Below are 20,873 nucleotides of genomic sequence, written 5' to 3'. Positions count from 1 at the left end.
CTCCCGGGGCACAGGCGAGCCCGTCCTATCAGCCCCAGAAATGGTGGCTTCTATCACAGCTCCCACCCTCCTCCCCAAAGCCGCAGCCACAAAGGCGCTTGCTCAAGCGTAGCATTCCTGCTCCCTGTGTCCCGGGAACAGCTGTGCCGAAAGGATGCCGAGAATCCCTGCGAGGCTCCAAGGAAAAGATATTAACGCAGGGGGGGGAGCAGCAGCGATATAATAAAAAGTCATAATAAAAGAGAGAACCACTGAGTGGATTAGCAGCCCAAACGCCGCTTGGCTTTTGGTTTCCTTTCCTCCAGCTTTTCTGCGCCGCACGACAATCCGCTCAAATTCCTCCAGCCCGGAGACGCTCGGCTCCTGAATTTCAGACAGAACTCCTGGAGGTGGCCAGGCTGCAAAGGCTGAGGGCACGGCTGGGAAATCTAACTGCGCTGAACTCCACCGAGGGCACGTAGGCATCGGCAGCAGGCGCTGGGTGCTGTACCACGCCGGCTCCTCGATGTCTGCACCCACTCCTCGTGTGCACCCATGGGGAAATAAAAGGCAGGTTTGGAGCTTGGTGTGTATTTCTCAAGTACATAAAGGTAGTAGGATACATCCCACTGTTTCGAAAAACCCTGGTGCCTGCCACATGCCAGTTCTTCCTTCGTGGAAGTGCAGAGCAGAGAGTAATAAAATAATGCAAGGGATCCACAGGGATCATCGAGTCCAGCTCCTGACCCCGCACAGGATAGACCCAGGTCCTATCCCCGGCCACCAGAGAGGACAGACCAGTGCCTGCCCCTCCACTTCATCAGGAAAGAGGATGGATTTTCCCCGCTGGACTGCTTCAGCAGCCCCGACCCAGGCTCGGCACGGGGGCAGCGGGATGCAGGGGTGGGATGTCCCCACGAGGAGCGAGCAATCCCACATTCTTCACCCCCCGTGAATCCAACTCCAACACCCAGCACAAGGTGTGCAAGGACAACATTCCCTTTTACTCCTTTAGAAACACCCAGGACCATTTTGGGGGCACAGAGCATCTGCTGCCCGGAGCCGCCGGCTGCGTCAAGAATTCGGGATGAGACGGGAGCGAAGGCGGCGGCTGTGGCGGTGGCAGCTGTTCCCTGCCCGCAGCCCTCCTGCCACGCAGGGCATTTAAATGTTAAAGCACACTCCCCACGGCTGCTTTCTGCACCATTCCTGCCCAGCTCACAGACACCCTGCTCCCGGGAGCCGCCGGCCCACGAGGCACCCATGGGCTCGCTGGTGGCCAAGCTCCTTCTGCCCACCCTCAGCTCCTTGGTCTTCCTCCCCACCATCAGCATCGCGGCCAAGCGGCGTTTCCACATGGAAGCCATGGTTTACTTCTTCACCATGTTCTTCATGGCGGTAAGCAGGTCCCAATTTCCCCTCTCCCTGCATGTTTTATCCCCCCAAATGCCCACCGTGCCACTGGGAAGCTGATTCACCCAAGAGCAGCCAGTACAACCCCTAAAATATCCCTTTTCAGTTATTTCCCACTGTGTGTGGTGCCAAGCAGCTGATTCTCCAGTTTAGGATGTCCTACAGTGTGGCCTTACAGAGATTTAGTGGTGTTTTATGACCATGAGGTTAGGGAGAAGGTCTGGGTGCAAAGAGCCTTGACTGATTTGCAATGCTTTGGAGCTGGCTTTGCTCTTTGTTTTACAGCTGCTAAGTGGCCATGCTGAATTTGGGCTTTAAATTGCCTCCAGAATCTCTTGCTCTGCCTCTGTCATTTTAGCCAAAAGCGCATAGTAGTCGAATTATTGATTTTGCAATTGCCAGCTGGGGATGGGAGCAATGCTGGAGTCAGGGGAGTTTCTGCACTGGGAAAGGAGAGACTAAAACATGCTGCTGAGCTATTAAGAAAAATAATTATTAACCCTTTGTGGGTTGAAATGTGTGTTCTACCCAGCTGTGATTCCCTGGCCTTCCTTTGTGTGGAAATAACGAGTGGAAAAATGTCTGTACGTACACAAACTATTCCTGTTCCTGCTCCCAGCCATGTGCTGCCCTGGGCTTTGTATGCCTGCTAAGTCACTCCATACAGACACCAGCTGAGCACCCAGAGCAGCATTCCCACTGGAAAAAATCTCCTGTTTGACTACATGGCAATGATCTGCTAAAGAATATGAGGGAAATAGCTCAGCAACCCAGCTGATACTGCATTTCCCACTAATCCCCATCCATCTCAAGGCATCTCGTGAGGGTTGGCACATTCCTTGTACAGAGAAACTGAGGTAGGGAGTAGATAGAGGAACTTTTGTGTGTGAAAAGCTCTTCCACAGGGCTCAGAACCAGGTTGCTCTCCTATTAAGGATCCAGAGAACATCCCTGACCATTTGAGCTGATTAAAGCATGATGCAGGGGGAGAAATTCTGCCAGTTCTATAAAAACCACAGGACCAGTTAATATAAAAACATCCCTGAGTCGCCCGGCCCAGCTCCCCAGGGAAGCCAGACATCTACAATTTCATTTTGCCCTGGGTCTGTGTCTGCTCCTCCTCCCCAAGAAGTCAATAGGAAAATTGGCACGTGTTTCAACAGGAGGTGGAACAGGTCCTCTCCAAAGAGATTGAAGAGGCAAAGTGGGGAAGGGAAGGAAGGGAAAGGAGGAGAGGCAGCTGCCAGCATGGTGGGGAGGGGGTAGGAAGGGCAGCAGCTGCTGCTGTTGCCTTTCTTGTAGCATCCCACTCCTCCTCCCGCAGCAGAGCTGAGCAGAGCAGTGAAAGCACATGGCCACGGCAGACAAGTGCCGCGAGGCTGGCCAGGAACGCACTCTTTGTCTTCCACCCTTTCTTCCCCCCGGCTCCAGACTCCCCGAGCCCAATCGCAAGAAGGGAAAAGAATTATGGCCGTGGTGCAATCTTTTCTAGAAGCTGCAGCGAGCCAGAGGGCTCGCAGCAATTCCCATTATAAATAATATCAGCATCCCCATCGGGCCAGGACAGCGAGCAGCGTTCCAAGGGCGCCCTGCCAAGCGGAGAAGGGACTTCTTCAGGAACAGCAGAGCTTGCTGGTGCTGCCACTGCAAAACCTGCAGGGCTGAGGGCTGGCAGGAAAAGGAGAGAGCCAGGCAAACACTGGGAGCATTCCTCTGAGTGCACTGGAAAATGTCTCTTGGCGTGGTCTGCATTTATGTTGCATGACAATGGGGTTTTTTTGCAAATAACCTAATCAATGAGCTAATGGGCAGGAACTGTGGTTTTTAAGGGAATGCACTAATGAGTGAATTCCCCAGTATGCAGAGTCTGGCCATATAAACCCTGTTTAGCCTGGACAGTGACCTGGCATCCATACACATTTCATCAGGACACTCATTTTGAATTGTTTTACAAGAATCTTTCGCAATTAAAACCACAACCCCAGAGTCCTCCTTCGGCTGGAGAGGCCGTCCCCCAGCGCCCGGCTCAAAGCAGCTTGGTCATCAGATTGCAAATTCTGGCCAAGAGGCAAATTAAAGCCTGTCTTAGTTTGTACTAAGAGAGAAGAATGCTGATTCTTGGGCAATTTGCAACTGGGAACGATGACATTATCACTCAAATATATTCATTACTGCATATCAGTGATCCTGGTGTGGCTGACACTGTTCTGGCCTGGCTGGCTGTTCTCTCAGCAGCTACACTATTTCAAACCAGTTGATAAGAGCCTTTACCTTACTGGTATGTGGGTAAAAAAAATGGTTTTCTAATACTTTTTTTCTTTTTAAATAGTTTTACCATGTTTGTGACAGCCCCGGGTTATCAGTGCTGTGCTTCATGCGCTACGACATCCTGGAGTACTTCAGCATCTACGGAACAGCCCTGTCCATCTGGGTGTCCCTGATGGGTAAGAACTGCTCTGTTGTGGCTCCTGAAAGCTCCAGCGCTGGCAGAAAGGGCTGGATTTGTCAGCATGGCTGGTGGGACAGTCAGTGGGGACAGTCCCCAGAAATGCTGCTTGCTCTGAGCTCCACCCGAGCTGCCACTGAAATTGTCCTTTGTGGAAGTCAGCCTATGGATTAATCCAGTTTTGTATCATTAACACCTTGGAAAGCCATTATAATTGGTGGGGTCCAGACATGGAACTGTCCTGAGTGGTGGCTGGGGACGTTTTACTCCTGGAGATAAGGAGCTGTGGCACCTGGTGGTGGTCGGGTGTTCTTCTGCCTGCACCAGCTCTCCCACATGCCCTTACAGCAGCAGAACTATCTGCTTCAAATGGCAAGAACACTCTGGCAACCTTGTGCTGCAGTTCAAGGCAGGACAAGGCTATGAGATGACTGAGTTTGAAACCTCATGTACCAGGGAATTTTCCATTTCTCCTCATCTTCCCCATACTGGGCCCATCAGCTTGTCTTGCCTCACTTAGGCACGTTAAGAAATGCAGAATCTGCCACTTCCCTTGGTAGCATGGGAATCAAAGTGGTTTAGTCAAAACAAATATGACTTCCTGGTTTATCAAAAGCCTGGGCTGGGCTGATGGGAATAATAGATCTGTTTAGAAAAAGCAGAAATTTATTTCACTTCCTTTTTACTATAAATCCCACCCCTTGCCCTGTTATTCAGTTTTCCTTTTCCCACATTCACTTCACTCTCTTTTTCCTCATTTTGTTCCTTATTTGCCACTGAAACAGAATGTAATAGAAATGGAAAAAAATACAAGAAAGACAAAAAGTTCAAACCTATCATTTTCCCATTTTGTCACCATGACTTGGAAGGATGTGAGTATTGCTGGAGGGAGAAGAGAGCAGGTTCAGGGGAGAGAGATGTTCCAACAGCAAAGTTGTGCTTGAAAATTTGGACCATTTTTAACCAGTGCCCACTTCAGACAGAGTCCCCATTTCTCCCCATGATGAGCTGGGATCAGCACTCTGATGTACAGCCCCAAAATGCCCACAAAATTCCCCTCTGCCCCTCAGGGCTCCAAGGATGGTGCAGGACCTCCAGCTGGGATGGGGGTTCCTGCAGCTTTAGAGCCCAGCACAAGCCAGGGTAACACCCCTCAGCTGGGCAGGCTCATCCTGTGGGGATGCAGCAGCATCCCCCTTCCAGGGCATGCAGTAGGATAAATTTTCCATGCAGGGAGAAATGTGTGGGGCAAATATTGCCCTTAGAAATGGCTCTGTCCCCTCAAAATGCGAGTCCCAAGGGGGCTCCCCCTCTGCTCACGGCACCTCAGTGCTCTCTCTGCTCAGCTAGAAAAGGCAACGAGGCAGATCATTTCCAAAGGGCATTTTCAGTGGATAACAGCAGTGTCAGGGTAGGGCAGAGCTGATCCAGACACTTTGGCTCCTTGCAGCAAAATTCAACTTGATTGCTTCATTACTGCGTTCAAAAACCTCGCGAAAAAATACAAATCCTGGACTACGAGGTTTAAAATATTGACCCGCTGGGAAACAACAGAGATTAAAATGCGGACATTATCCCTTAGCCAAACTCCCTATAAAAGCACGATCCAAGGACATGGAAGGTGTGGTGACTGAAGCCCAGGGAAGCCTCTCGCTGTGGCTTGTAAAGCCCGAGCGCACATGTGCGGACGCAGACCCTCGGGCAAACTTCCCGGAATGCAAATCCAGGACAGCCATAACACAGCTGTGCAAGCTGGAAAAGCATGGAGCCCACTGGGATCCATAACTTTTATCAGTTATTACCCCATTCTGTGCTAAACAAAAGCCTCTAATAATTTACTCACACTGGCGACTTCCAGCTTGCAAACCCCGGGCAGGTGCCGGCACGGCCGGGACCCCATTGCACCAGTGGGGGAGTCCCACTGCACTGGGTTGATGGAGCCTGTGCCAGAGTGACCTGGCAAGTTTGGGAAGGCTGGAGATGCAGGATGAACCCAGGAAATGACTGGGGGCTCACTGGGCATGAGGGTCTTTGCAGTTGCCTCTGAATTCTGGGTCAGGGAAAAGGGAAATCATAGAATCATAGAGGGCTTTAAAGTTGGAAGGGACCTTAAAGATCATGTCGTTCCACCCCCTGCCATGGACAGGGACACCTTCTGCTATCCCAGGTTGCTCCAAGCCCAGTCCAACCTGGCCTGGAACTCTTCCAGGGATCCAGGGGCAGCCACAGCTTGTCTAGGTAGGGAATCTCCTTTAAGCTTCCCTGTGCAACACTGAAATAAACCCCCTAAAATCAGCTCCTGGACCCACCACTCAGATGGCTCAGGAGGGTTCACTTTGCCCCATGTGCCTCAGTTTCCCCAGCAATGTGACATGAGAAGGGAAACCAGACACGGATGGAACACTGAGGGTCCCCAGGGCAGACCCCAGGAAGGCTTTAGGGGGGCAGCTGGAAAAGGGGAGTGTGAGCTGATGCTCCCTGTGCTCGGTCCCTCAGCCCTGGCAGAGTTTGACGAGCCCAAGAGATCGACATTCATCATGTTCGGCGTCCTCACCATCGCCGTGAGGATCTACCACGACCGCTGGGGCTACGGCGTCTACTCGGGCCCCATCGGGACGGCCGTGCTGGTGATCACTGTCAAATGGGTACGTGGGGCAGGGCACTGGGACGGGCCTCTGTGGGATGCTCCTGGTGGGGAAAGGGCTGAGCCCTGCATGGAGGAGTCGAACCTGTGCCAGTGATCTCCTCCTCAAGATCCAGCTCTCGATCTCATGGTGATTGAACAGCATTTCTCCTTTAACCTGAGCAGAAGGCAGGCAGACAGCAGCCTTGGTGATAAATGCCAGATTTGATTGGTCTGAGCAATCTACTACACCTCCTGTCCCTGCAGTTCTAATCAGGAGGAACGTATTTATGGAGTTTTTACAGCTACTCAGAGGTGGAGGGATCTGGTGAACTGCCCCGGATCCGGGGAAGATGTGGATAAAACACGGTGAGAAAGTGGGGAGGAATCTGTCTGCAGTCTGCCTGAATCCAGCTGGGACAGCCGGGCAGAGTGCAGCAATCTGTGCCCCACTCACAGCACGTGCTGTGGACCCAGCTGGGAGGGGGGTGGGGAAGCCACTGGCAGGAGTGGGCAAGGACAGATGGCATAAAAATTGCAGAAAGATGGTGCCAAGCATCGTGGAAATACAGTGGTGCAAATCCCAATTACAAACTGTCACTAAGCCTGCAGCTAAAAGCAAGTGGCTACCACGGGGAGGGGATGGGCAAGGAGGAGACCAAGGCACGGGAGCACCCTGCAGCCTCCAGTCTGCAGATGCTATGCTGAGATCTGCTCTCCCAGAGACTGGGTTTGTGAGGGCACACACTGCCTGAGCTAGCTTTGGGGCTGAATATTAAAAAACCAGTATGATTATGAGGAATCAGTCTGGAGCAGCCAGCTAAATCCAGGTGAATACACTCGGTGTGCTTCTCCTTCCTCCCAGCTGCAGAAGATGAAGGAGAAGAAAGGGCTCTACCCTGACAGGAGCGTCTACACCCAACAGATTGGTCCTGGCTTCTGTTTCGGGGCGTTGGCACTGATGCTGAGGTTCTTCTTCGAGGTACCTGTGTGCACACTCACCCTCCCCGGCTTCACAAGGTGTAAGGGACATCACCAGGAGAGGAGACTTCTCCCTCCACATCACTGGGCTGCACCCAGCCTTGGACAAACCCCAGCTCAGGTGTGGGGCTCCAGGGTTGGCATGCTGGGGTGTGGCAGCGGGCACAATGGTCCCTCCATGCTTGTCCCCATGCCAGCCCCTGGTCCGTTCGGGGCAGGTGTCACAGCAGAGTGATGCTTGGTTTCTTTTTCCCCCTTCAGTGATTCACAAGGACACGGGATGTGCTTTCCTCAGGCACACGTGGTCCTCAGAATGGCTTTGTCAAGTGCGAGCAGGGTTTTTTGGAAACTGGGCACGGGTGACTTAAGGACACATCGTAGCGACGCGGCAGGGACTGGATCCGACCCAGGCACAGCCAGATCCAGAGCTGGCTCACGCCAAAGAAAAGACTCTCAGTGGCTCCCAGGGGCACTTATTCCTGTGTTTATATCCTTCTGCTCCTGCCGCTGGCCAGTCCCCCCGTCCTGCTCCGAAGGGTCCGTGTGTCCCGCCGGGCAGGCCATAACCCCCCGACAGAGCTGCCGGCCGTGCCTGCGCTCAGCCCCGCCGTTACAGCTGCTCTGTGCTTTGGGAGCTGCGAGATACAACCTCACAGGCATCCCCAAGGATTATTTTTCAAAGCATTTAGTAATTGCAAATTCTAGCAGAACATAAAAATGTCACTTAGCAGAAGCCGCCTCCCCGCGCGCCCCGGCCTCGCCGCCGCATCCTTTGCGGGGTAATGAAACACTTCATTCAAGAATTGGGAAATGTGCAAATTAGAACGTGTTAAATCCACTTTGCTTTAGTTTGGTTTTTTTTTTTTTCCACTGGAAATCCTTTCTTCTCTGACAGCAAAGGGAGGCAGAAGGTTCAGGAATCTTTTTTATTCCCTTCCTTTTGGCTACTTGTAGAAGTTTAATGTTGCGCACCTCACGCGAGCCCCCGGCCCCGCTGCTCCCGCTTCTCACTGCGCTCTCCCTGCCTGCAGGAGTGGGATTACACCTACGTGCACAGCTTCTACCACTGTGCCTTGGCCATGGCCCTCGTGCTGCTGCTGCCCAAGGAGAACAAGAAGGCCGGGAGTGCCGGAACCCCCGCCAGGCTCGACTGCTCCACGCTCTGCTGCTGCGTCTGAGCCCCCGGGCACGCCGGGCACGCGTGTTCCTGCTCCTGGGGTGATTTTCCTGCAGCCAAAAGGAAAATTCCTGCCTGCTGGGTTTTCCTCTGCACATCAGCATCTTTTCCCACCAGCTCGGTGTGCACTCTGGGATTTTCTGCCCTGGGAAGTTTTCTGACTAACCAGGGTCTAGTGGAAGGTGTCCCTGCCCATGGTGAGGGAGTTGAAACGAGATGGGCTTTAAGGTCCCTTCCTACCCATCCTGTGATTCACCTTTCCACCATCAGCCCCGGCAGGGTTTGCACTTCCAGTTTGGTACACATCCGTATTCTCCCAGGAGGAGCACTCAGCTGGGCTGTGACCTGTCCCCTGCCCCAGGAGACCCCTGCACTCCCAGGCCATGTCACCTTCTCCTGGGCTGTCCCTTGCACTGACCTGGCAGGACCCAAGTTGTCCCCTCTGTGCAGGTTTGCCCAGCCTGAGCGCACAAAGCTTCGTTTGCAACACCCAGTTAACAGAACCTGTATTTTTTGTGAGATATTAACTATTTTATTTATGCATTCTCTTGATGTAAATAATACTAACAAAGACTTTGCCAGTGTGCGATGCCAGCATTTCTTAAGCGGGGCAGGAAACTTTCCAGCTCCACTTGGCTCTGTCGAGGGCAGATGCCAAGTCCAAAGCAGGGCTCTGGGCACGGCCACCACAGCCCCTCAAACCTGGAGGGAGCTGCAACACTGGGCACTTTGTCCTTGCAGACCTGCAGGCGCAGGCAGCAGGTGCCTCATTGGTATGGAAAGTACATGGAAAATGAGAGGCAGAGAAAAGAAGCTCCTGGAGGGAGGGGGGAGGGCTGTAAGCCTATAACATCTCCTCTAACAGACTATTTACTATAGCAGAAGTGTATGATTTATTTAGACTGTCTGGGAAAAAGGCCAAGACTATATGTCATGGACAATTAGAGCAGTATTGATATACAGAGATGTCCACAGAAAGCTCACATTAAGCCTGGGTTCCTCTGGAAGAGAAATCCACCCCAGTCATTCATCAGAGCAACTTCCTGTGACGGGGCAACAACCAAAACTGACTGAGCTTCCAACAAAAATATAAATGAATTATGAAGCCCCAAGCATCCAAGAGTCACTGGCAAGCGGTGGCACAGCTGATGCAGCTGCACACAGAGGCAGAGCAAGCAAAGAGCTTTCAAAGGGTTCCCCAGCACCTAAACCAACACAGCTCCGTTCCTTCCCAGTATCCAGGCCCGGGGATGTTTACAGGATGCTCTCAGGGTTTGCGTGCAAGGCTGTCCTCGTTGCTTGCACGCTACTGGAGCGCTTTGCCGTGTGAGGGCTGCTCAGGGTGGCCCCAAAAAACAGGCCCGAGTGCTCTGATTCAGAGTGCAAAAGGCAGCTCAGCACTGCCTGCAAGAGATGCCTCTGAGAGCCCACAGCTGCTTCCCAAGGGGCCACCCCCATGGGCCTCCCACGGCCGCGCTGGCTCTTCCTGGGTGTTTGTCACCCCAAATGTAAATTCTCAATGCTGACCCTTCCCAGGAGCCTGACCAGCAATGCCAGCAGCCTCCATCGCTTGCTGCAGCCACTGATCAGAGGCTCCATTGCCCCACCAGCTCATTTTGGGATTGTTTGGTCCCTCCTGGGCTGCAGTGAGCGGCACAGCCCTGCAGCAAGCCCTGGGGACACGGGCAGCGTGGGTATGGTGAGAGCCTGGTGAGGGTCCAGTGCTGGGAGGAGGGCACTGGGTGACCACAACACCCAACTGGGACTGAGCAAGAGGGACCAAAGGTTGGCAAACCCCATGCAAACAAGGAGGGCACACTACCTGAGGAGCAGCTGAGTAGATAAAACCTCCTGCTCCCACCTGTCACGTATCCAGCTGCAAAAAAACCCCTGAAATTGTCTTGCACACAGCAAAATCTCAAGCAAGGTTTGCTTTGTCCCCTCCTTCTCCCTGCTGATGCCCCAGGACACTGCTCCAGCTGTGCCAACCATCCATCCCTTTGCATCCCAGTGCAGGACCAGCACCCAGCCTTGAGACTGACACACACCTGGGCACACCCACAGGGTCCCTGCGCTGGCATCAGCCCCGAGCTGATGGCAGCACCCGGCACCCCAACACCAGAGGAAGGTGCAGGGCTGGATCCACTACCCCAGGCAGGATATCCCCTGCAACACCAATGCAGGGAAATATTATAAACATCTACAGCAACGTAGACAAAACAGTCTCTCGTAACCTTTTAGCGCTGCCGAGAGCTTTGCCTGTAAGAGCTCTTGAGCCCCTGCCAAAAATTCTGGCTGTTTTCATAAGAGTAGGTGTTTTCGTCTAAGGTGCAGTCTGAGTGCTGTGACCTTTGTCATGTCTGCTACTGAAATTTCCTGCTTCTCTGTTATTCTCTTCTTTGGTAAGACGATATGAAACCCAAAACTTTTATTGCCCCTTTTAAAGTGTCTTTATAGCTCCCCGTCTACTTCATATACTGTCTTACTCTCCAGTGCTGGGATATTACTTATGGGATCCGGGCTTGATGCTGCAAAAGGCATTTGGGTTTCACGAAGCCCAAACCGCCTGGGCTTTTTTAAGATCAGCCGGGGGGGGGAAGAAAAAAAAAGACAGAAAATAGGAAAAAAGGAATGAGAGGGGAGGGACTGGGCTTTCCGCTCGGGAGGCATCAGCATCTGCTACCAGCGCAGCCTCCCCGGGCACAAAACCCAAACTTTGCTTTGTGTCTGGGTCAGCATGGGGTGCCCACAGACCCCGTGGGGATGGCATTGCACAGCATCTCTTCCCCGGCCTCCATCCCCTGCCAGCTGTGCCCTGGAGCTGGCAGCTCAGATGTGGCCGGACAGCACAGCTGGTGCCAAAGCAGTGTGCAGCGGCTGGGGCACATCTGCCCTGGAGCTGGCACTGGGGGAGGCCAGCCCTGCTTGTGGGACTCCCATGCACCCCATTTCCCAGCCCAGTTCCACCATCAGGACAGATACATGAAGGATGTGTCCCTAGGGAAGAGTTGTGGGTGCCCACGCTCCGTGCTCCCAGTCCCATCCCTCAGGCTGTTCAGCATGACCTCCCTGTCATCCTAGGTGACAAAGAACCCGTGGGATCTCATCTGCACACTCCCCAGCATCCCCACTGCAGTGGGAGCAGGGATCTGATGTGCCAGAGGGGAGAGGGCTGGTGGAACTGTCCCCTCCAGGGGGACATTCTCCCCCCCTTGCCTGCAGCAGGGCTGGCAGAGAAGGGAATTAGGACCTACTCCTGCTGGAGGGGAGGCTTCCAGAGATGTCTAGTCAGGCTCTGTGCCAGCTAATCTTCCAGGCAAACTTTATCCAGATCCTTTTGGCTGCAGAAAGTGAAAAACCAGCCAGACCCAAACATAAGAGCCTGGTTTCTGCTGCCAGCTGCATGGGGCACTCCAGAAAAGGCCTTATCACTACGGGATTTTGAGAGACGGCTTTGGGTTTTTTTCCACACGCTGCTCTTCCCTCCTCACCCTCCCACTGTCATTCCCCCATGCATGTTTGAGTGTTGAACCGAGCCAGGTCAATGCAGATGGTGGGGCTGAGGTTTTCCTCGTACCCACTTTGAAGCCCTCAGGCCACAGTGACACCACCCCACTTCAGAGAGTGCTGTTGCTCCATCCTGAGGCACCACGAGTTCATTGGGAGCAGCCTCCTTCCTGGAATTGCCAAAGAAACCAAAGTTTCCCCTGGAAATTCAGGAGCGGAGGTAGGGGCAGGAGCCCTGTGGTGAGTCCAAGGGAGAACTCTTGTCCTCCATCACCCTCCAGTTCTGATGTGCCTGTGCCCTGTGAGAGGGATAAATCAGGTCTGTAGGGGCAAAGGGCAGTCACCAGCCATGTCCTACACAGTCCTGGAGCTCCACAGCCCTGGGACATGGTGCAGATGCACTGTGAGAACCCAGCCTTGTCCATCAGCCTGGAAAAAAGGGGAGATGGAGTAACTGAAGCACCTATACTGGTATCTCTCAGCATCTCTCCAGCTATCCCAGCCCCAATGAACATCCTTTTAGAGCATACAAAGAAGGTCTCCTGCTCTTCTGAGCAGTAACAGGAAGTGCAGGGTGGAGTTAGGGCAGACACAACCACAGGAATCAGTAAAGTGGTACCTCCTGCGAGGGTGTGAAGCTGCCTAACCCAGCACTAATGAGAGAAAAAACACATTAATGCATCAGGATTCTCCTTAAAATGCCACACAATGGTCCAGCACATTTCTCTTCCCTCCACTTTCCTCTCAGCAAGATTCCCAACCAAACTTCCCTGCCCAATTTTTGCAGGCAGGGCAGCCCCCTCCCGCTGCCACCGGCAACACTGGGGTATTGTTTGGGCACTGCAGACAGACTGAGCCACTCAGCTCCAGAGTGTTTCTGGGGCACAGAGGGGCTCAGCTGCAGCACCACAGACAGCTTGGGGTCCAGCAGGGAGCCCCTCACACACTCCCAGGTGTCCTCTTCCCCCGGCAGCACCACAGACACGGCTGTGGACCCAACCCAAATGACCAAACCCCGGCGTGGGGCAGGGCAGATGCGGCACAGCCGGGCCCTCTTGACCCTTCCAGGGATGCTTTCACAGCTGCAAAATCCCGCTCCAGGCCCAGGTTTGGTGTCTCCAGCCTCCCCGCTCCTCCGGCAGAGCGGTCCCAGGGAGCGGCAGTCCAAGGTTTTCGGTTTAGGCCAATCTCCCAGAAATTCTGTCATCATGCAGTGCATCACGCACACTCCCGGATCCGCATTACACAGAGGATGGCTCCGCTCCAGCGCCTCTTAAAGTCAGTGGAAAAACCCTCCCTCGCTACGATGGGAGCTGGCTCGGGCCCTGTACGCTCTCACAGATACCATGAAGTTGTTTTAAGCTGGGAATATCTCGTGGCCCCAAAGTTTCTCCTGGAAAGGGACAGGGCAGGGGGTCTGCAGAGCGGGTGCTCTGAGGAAAGCTCCCAACCTTGCAACCGCCTTTCAATGAGCATTTAATGAGCCCTCGTTATCTGATCCACGTGCTCCAAATGCAAGGAAACCGCTCAGGTTTCCAACTGCACACATCACCTGATGCTCATAAAACGAGCTGATGTGTCTGGGAAGCCCCAGACCCAAAGAAATATTATTTAAATGGGGGGGAAAAAAAGTCAATTATGCTTTAAAAACACCCATGTGGGCAGACAGGGATGGTGGTTGCTCTCCCCTGCCTTCCTCTGGTTTTCCAGCAAAGCAAATGTTCACTGATAAAGCTCACAATCTCCTTATAAAGGCAGGATCGTTTTGCCTGTAAAAGGGAAGGTTTGGGGGAAGCTTTACACACGTCTCTGCTCTCTTTATATCTTTATTTGCATTTTCATTTCCACAGTAGTGGAGCTAATCTGAATGGAGCAGGAGCAAGGGTCCAGGTTACAACCAAAGTATCAGGTAGCACCTTCACATCTGGAAGGGATTTTGACACAACTTCTCCCAGACTGTTACAGACAGTTTAAAAGCAAAATCTGATAAATAGCAAATGTTTAACAAGTCAATAGGAAGCTGCATTTGCAAGAACATGTGGCTCTAGCCGGCCTAGCACCGCCGCACTGCCAAGGCCCTTCAAACGCATCCGCACACATCCCCACAGCACGCGGCGAGGGGCTGCCGGGCTCTGCCCCGGCCCAGGCTCAGTTACAGGGGGAGGATTAAACACAGATGTGTCTTTGTATGGCCAGACATCTCCAGCTTCAAAGCCTGAAAGGGTCCCGAGCCTCCCTGCTTTGGTGGTGAGGGACTGGTTTCTCCTTCCCGGCCTAAACCGAGCCCCGTTCGTTTCTCGTGAGCCCTCAGCCTCATGTTTATGGTAGGAAGAGGACAAAGGGAGCTGAAGGGCTCAGGAAAGCACCACAGAACCTGTTGTCACAAATCTCCAGGCGTGCTGGGCACTGCTGCCCCTGTCACGGGTGGTTTTGGGGCTGCACTGACCAATGAGGCCCCACTTAGGTCACAAGCACACAAGGTCTCACCCCAATTTTGCACAGCTTGGGATCCATGAGGGTCCCAGTCCACAAGCCAGAGGTGGATTACACCCATTTATACCTGTTTACACCTTTGAAAATCCTTTTCCATCTCCTGGGAGCCACAGCCTCCTTAGGACAGAGGTCACTGGCCACCCAGGCAATGGTCTCCTGAGGAAAAGTGCCACAGGAGGTGAAACATCCCGACACAAAATCTCTCACAGTGTTGCAACCCTGCCTGGTTTGGGGAGACTTCATTCCCAAAATGTGTGAAGAGGCATTAAAATGGAGAGAATTATGCAAGGAGCGGGGAGTGGAGGGGGAGAAAGAGGAATAAGAAGGGACCAGGAAAACCACCAGAAACCCTCCAGGATGCCTGCCTATATTTACAGATAATGTGTCCAGCCCTCTTGCCAAGTCCCACTCATTTGGAGCTGGGCTCATGTTTTGGATTAATTTTAAGGCAGTTCCTAAAGCATCTCACTCACACAAGGAAGAATTTTTGCCTCCTTGGCCAAGGTGACTTTTAAAAAAATCTCACTCGCTATTTTTCAACCTCTCACTCATTTAAAATTGTCATCGCCCGGGTGCTGCGGGGGCACTCGGTGCAGACAGTTTGTGTTCTGGCACCCACCAGCACCACAGAGCATGCTGGAGTGGGGTTGGGTGTGAGGATGGGGGGCCAGGGAAGGATTTCCCTGCAAGTCAGAGCCCTTCCCTCATCTGTGAGCATCACTAGACCAAGCTCTGAGGGCAGAAATAGCCCCTCCTGCACACCCACATCTCCCCAGGCACCCACCATGGGCTGCTTTAAAGTTTTTCCTATAAACTCTTCCACAGAAGGTCAGGCATTTGTTTTTTTGAAGTAAAATATTGTGTGGACACATGAACGTGCTCTCCAAACCAGTGCCTTTTGTCTGAGGAATTAAATTCCAGATATTTCCCCCAAACTGTGACTGCCCCGTTGCATGTGAGTTCTCTGCTCAGAGCCTCCCCAGAAGGAGCCACCTCAAGACGTGCCCCAGCTGCTCAGTCTCTACTGGGAGGATTCATCCCAGAGGTGTCATTCCCATCTCCCAGCCACAACACGGAGACAGTTTTGGAGGAGAAACATGAGAACAGCCACTCCCAAAACCTCCACCCAGCCCACCTTCTCACCCAGGCATCTGCAGCATCCTAATCATCCCGGAATCCAAAGCACGTCCACACAGGGATTTCAGATGCTTCCCATTTAGCTCCAACATTTGCAAAATGCTCAGCCACTGACTCACAGAGGGCCAGGACAGCCATGGCCCTCACTGCACCATGGCAGGATCAAGTACACCAGAGGGGTTTTGGCAAAAAAAAAGGGGAATTTTTGGGAATCAAGCAGCCCTTGGTACTAAGCAGCTTTCCCAGAACACCCAGGGTGAGCGAGCAGGATGTGGGGCATGGAAGTTGCTACTTTTTGCTGGTGATCCCACGTGCCACACTGGGGTTTTGAGGGTGCAATCGGAGCAATGGAGGGGAAAAGCACAACCTGAGAGGGATTGGGAAGGGGGAGCTGCAGGCACAGCTCAGTGTGGGGCTGCAGAAGGTGCAGGAAGGGAATCCAGGGGCTGCAGGATGTCAGGAGCCACTTGGCTGCTGCTTGGGCTTTTGGGAGCAAGGGCCAGACACTTTCTTTCCCTCACACCTCAAGCCCTAAAGATCAAGTGACAACAGCAGCGATCAGAAATTGTCCCTTTGGCTGGAAAAATATAAATCACAAGATCTCACTGTTCCCTGCATCCAGAGGCACCAAAAGCAGCATGAGGACCTCCTTCCCACAGCAGCTCTGCTACACGAGCATCCCTTAGGCCCCGGGGGAACCCAGACACACAGAGGCAGCCACAAAAATGAGACGGATATTTGGGGTTTCAGTTAAGCACGACCAGCAAGAAAAGTCGAGCTTGCATTTGACTGGATTTGGAAGATGAAGTTTTAGGGCAGCTCCATGGTTTTATGTAAAGAATCAACCATAACCTCATCCCACGAGGGAAATGCAGAAATTCAAGGTGCCTCTTGTGCAATAGATGCTGCTCCCTACTCAGGCAGGTCTGGGATAGTGCTCAGAGTTTTGCTGCATCCCTGTCCAGCCTAAAGGAGAGACCACACACAAAACGTTTTCAGGATGCCAGCAGCTGTGCACAAAGCATTTGGTTTACATTAATTATGTCTGGACAAAAAAAATAAAAGGGGGAGAGGAGGAGAGCAAGCGAGTGGAGAAGACAGGAGGGATGCAGGGAGGCTTCTGCATCGTCCTGATAAGATCTGCTCTGATCCCACATGCAGGTCACAGCACACAGCGGGTGTCTTAACACCTCCTGCCACCCAGAGCAGGCCTGCATGGCCCCTGTGAACACCCTGGGGAATGCAAAGCACAAACAGAGCCCTTGATGCTCTCAAAGACCCCATGGGACTCTGCCCCCTGAGCTTTGTTCCCCATTCTGCTTCCCTCTTTCTCCTTCTCTGAGCAGAAATGTTCCCAAGAAAGACCAAGGCAGGTACAGCAAATGCTGCTGCTGGCAGTTACCAGGGTGGGAAGCAGCACATGAGAAGGGAAGAGGTGGATGGTAAGAGGAGTCATTAAAAACACAAAAATGCCCTTTGTTCCACAGCTGTGCAGAAACCCCAGCAGAGGGTGAACAAAGCCCTTCCCCGTCTCCTCTCCAGCGAGTGCTGCGAGCAGTGGGGACTCTGCAGGGTCAGGAACTGCCACCCCACAGGGATGGACACCCTATACCAGCACAGACCTGTGGCCCCCCTGTCCCCTCCCCAAGGGCAAAGGAGCCTGGTGAGGTGCAGGCTGAGCCTGCCTTGCCTTGGGCTTGAGCAGCCAGCAACAAGGCTGGATTGATCAGATCCCCACAGAGGAAAACCCACCATGAAGAGCCCATGATGCTGCTCACTGGAGGAGAGGAGAAATTCTGGTCTCACCCTGGGCTGCACCAGCATCACCCCACTGGCCCAGCCCCAGGCTCAGCAGCACACAGAGGGACATCCAGCCCCGAGCTCCCAACAGAGGACACCTGCCTGCAGGGGCTGGGCTGAGGGCCCACAAGAAGCTGCCTGTGACCTCCAGCAGCTGCACCCCTGCCATGCCCTGCACATCTCCATGCCACACATCCCCATCCCATACATCCCCATCCCATACAGCCTCCCTGGGCTCTGTGTGCCCACGGGCCCTCCGGCAGTCCCTGAGCAAGGACCTTGCTGCGACAGGAGCTGCACAAATCCTAAATACATTCCCATCCCCCAGGAGCCGGCAGCCACCCAGCCAGGTCCTGCTGCAAAACAAGTGATGTCAGGTGGCAGCACTGCCAGGCGCAGGCAGCTGGAAGAGCTGTGCTGCCATCCCAGAGAACCACAGTGGTCAAGCCCCTCACTGGCAGCATCTGCCCCTTCCCAAAATCCGCTGCTCTCCGGGGCTGCCTTGCTGCTTGATGAACTTTCGCGTTCCAGCAGCAGCAGCATCTCAGGGGGCCCAGCCTGCGCACGCCAGAAGCTGGACTGACCCATGTCAGAGGTGATTAATTTATCAGGCTTTTGGCACCCACTGCTCTCCGCCAGAAAAACAATATCCCAAATTCCAGGCCCTCCCGCCCAGCAGATGTGTCTGTGGCCAGGGCGGCCGTTCCAGCCCGGCTCGCAGGAGCCGCTGCGGGGATGCAGCGCCCGAGGCTCCCGTGGTGCCGGCTGCTTCCCCATCCCCACTGGGAATCCACGGGAGAGCCTCCTCCGGGAGCAAAGCCAAGGGGGTTTGTGCTGGGCTGCCACTCCGGTGGGTCCGGCCCCTCACCCTCTGGAGGTGGCCGTGCTGCCAGGCCACTGAGGAGGACCAGGATGGATGCTCAGTGATGATGGGATGTCACCTCACTGAGCTCTCCATCCCAAGGAGGAGCAGCACCATGGTGTCACAGCGCTCAGCAGCCCTCGGAGCTGCCCAGCATCAGGAGCATTGTCTGGGTTTGAACCAAGGAAGCACTGCTTCAGGCCTAATTAAATTAGCATTAATCTGTTATCATCAGGAAAACATGCCTGGCCTCGAAGGGACAGATTAATGAAGTTGTTGTCATTAGTGGAGAGGGTCACAGGACGGGGATGGGGCACAGCATCGCTGCAGGTGCTTGTTGAGCCCCGAACTCTCCGTCCCTGCCTCTATCAGGGGTTTGTAGCAGGAAGTCAAGGGGGCAGTGATACCATTCAGAGGCTGCAGAGCACTTGGATGTCAGGCAGCCAAGAAACGGGAGATTTTTCATCCTCTCCCCCCACTTCACTGCCTCCCCCTGGGTTTCCAAACAGGGATGGGAGCCCCTTTGGAGCACAGGAGCAGCCAGTCCCTCTGCCTCCAGCACTGGCCGTGGGGAGACCTGCTCCTGGCCCAGCTCTGAGCTCACCCTGATGTCAGGGTGAGGGGTAGACGGGGGGGGGACACGGGCAAACAGCCTATTATTTATCCCCGAAAGGTCACCGAGCACCTTGGAAGGCGCTGGAGCTGGATCCCCACAGCCCGGAGGGGGGCCAGCGTCTCCTCGAAGGAGAGGTTTCACAATTCATCTCATTTGCTCGCTGTGGCATTTTCATCACGGTAGTTCGACTTATGCAATTACATAAAAAACATCTAATGAAATCTCGGTGACACAAAACATGAACGTTTATATTGGCCTCCCCGTGCCGCGGAGTTGATCTTGGCCGGGCCGTCCAGACAGACATTCTGCATTCTTCAGAGATTAAGCACTGAAACGCTCCGGAGAAACCCAGCTGCCCGCTCCCCCTGCAGCCGCGCCGCTAATTCCAACCACATGCTCGCCGGCCGGGAAAAGGGAACGCGTCCCTTACACACACACGGGCACCCCCCGAGTGCATCCCAGCCGTGAGCACTCGTGGATGTCCCTAAATAAACAGCGCAGCGAGGCTGGGAGCTTGGCAGGGAGCGGGCACAAATAAGGTTCTGCCGTGGGATTGTTATGGAAGTGAGAGGAGGGAATGGGGAATCTGGAGTCGGGAGGCTGACCCTGCCCGTGCCACACCTCGCTGGGTTATCAGCCTCCAGAAGAAATCCGTGAGCCCAAGAGGCTCTGGGCAATGGAACCCTCATCCTGGTTTGGTTGCCACCTCCCCACCGTAAAAGTCCTTTTGCCTCCCATTAAAATTAAGCTCATCTTTAAAATAAAGGAAAAAGAAGGGAAGGATGAGGTGTGGAGGGCAGGGAATTTGTCCTCAGCAGCACACTGAGAGCTGGGCAAGGAGTGACAGCCCTTGGGGAGCAGATACCCCATCCTGATATTGCCCACATCACCCCTCAGGTGTGAGCGAGCCCCGAGCTGCCGCAGAGCCACAGCCAGGTGCCAGCAGGCGATGCTGCTTGTGGGTGGCCACAGCACTGCCAAGCAGAGCCACCTCGCTGTCAGCAGCCAGCACAAATCCCTGCTCCCACCCTGGCCATTCCTGTGCTCTAAGGCTCAGGGCAGTGATTCCACTGCAAATCCCATCTCTGTTCCCATTGCATCCTGAGGAACGCAGCTCACAGGTGGACAGGCTGTCCAGAAAGGCACCTGTCACACCCGGCGACACCACCAGAGCAAGAGCCACTGCAGCACTGCTTGCAGTGCTCCAAACCCCGTGCAGGCCCTCACTGCTATCCCAGGACAAAGCAGGGCAGATCCCAGCCGGCGCCAGCTCACACCACCAGCAATTTCTCCAGATATTGGCCGGTTCAGGGACGGGACCAGCACTGGCTCACTCAGTTGTGGCCACCAGGCTCCTGCCCCACACCACTGACCGCAGCTGGAGCTCTTGGAAAGCCCCAGACTGTTCCTTTTGTGAGAACAGAGGGTCTGAAGCACAAAAGCCACCAGCCCCTGTCCTTCGAGCGGTGCCCTCGTTTTAAGGGCGGAACTTTTTGACATCCTACAAACCATCGGCAAAACAAGATGTCAGGGCTGAAACTGCTGCTGGCACCGATCCTGCCGGGGCGTGGGAGGGATCCAGGAATAACAAGGGGGGGGTCAGTGAGCAGCAGCCCCCTCCCTTGGGGTATGTAGCTCCAGCCCCGTGGGCGCAGCCGCCGCCTGCCCACACGGGATATCTGCACAGGCTCCGGCTTTATCGCCCTGCACGGAAGGAGGAGGAAAGACTGGAGGGGGGGAAAAGGGAGAGGAAAAATAGCCCCTTATTCCACTTTCATCAAGGAAGCATCCAGCCGTCCAAAAAATTTAATGTCATATTTTAGCAAGAAAAACAGCTGT

At 54.0% G+C, this 20,873-nt stretch overlaps 1 protein-coding gene across 1 annotated transcript; it reads left to right on the top strand.

Annotated features, from left to right (window-relative positions):
• Positions 1-1,242: 1,242 nt before the first annotated feature.
• On the top strand, positions 1,243-8,620 carry MYMK (myomaker, myoblast fusion factor). The gene is made up of 5 exons (XM_069032059.1): positions 1,243-1,377; positions 3,722-3,836; positions 6,335-6,483; positions 7,327-7,443; positions 8,474-8,620. Exons 1-5 carry the CDS (start codon positions 1,243-1,245, stop codon positions 8,618-8,620), a joined length of 663 nt encoding a protein of 220 aa, XP_068888160.1.
• The last annotated feature ends 12,253 nt before the right edge of the window (positions 8,621-20,873 follow it).

The sequence above is a fragment of the Aphelocoma coerulescens genome, chromosome 17 (genome assembly GCF_041296385.1).
Source record: "Aphelocoma coerulescens isolate FSJ_1873_10779 chromosome 17, UR_Acoe_1.0, whole genome shotgun sequence".
In the NCBI taxonomy this organism is placed as follows: Eukaryota; Metazoa; Chordata; class Aves; order Passeriformes; family Corvidae; genus Aphelocoma; species Aphelocoma coerulescens.
The sequence above is the reverse complement of the archived record's forward strand: the minus strand, read 5'-3'. Positions and strand labels throughout refer to the sequence as shown.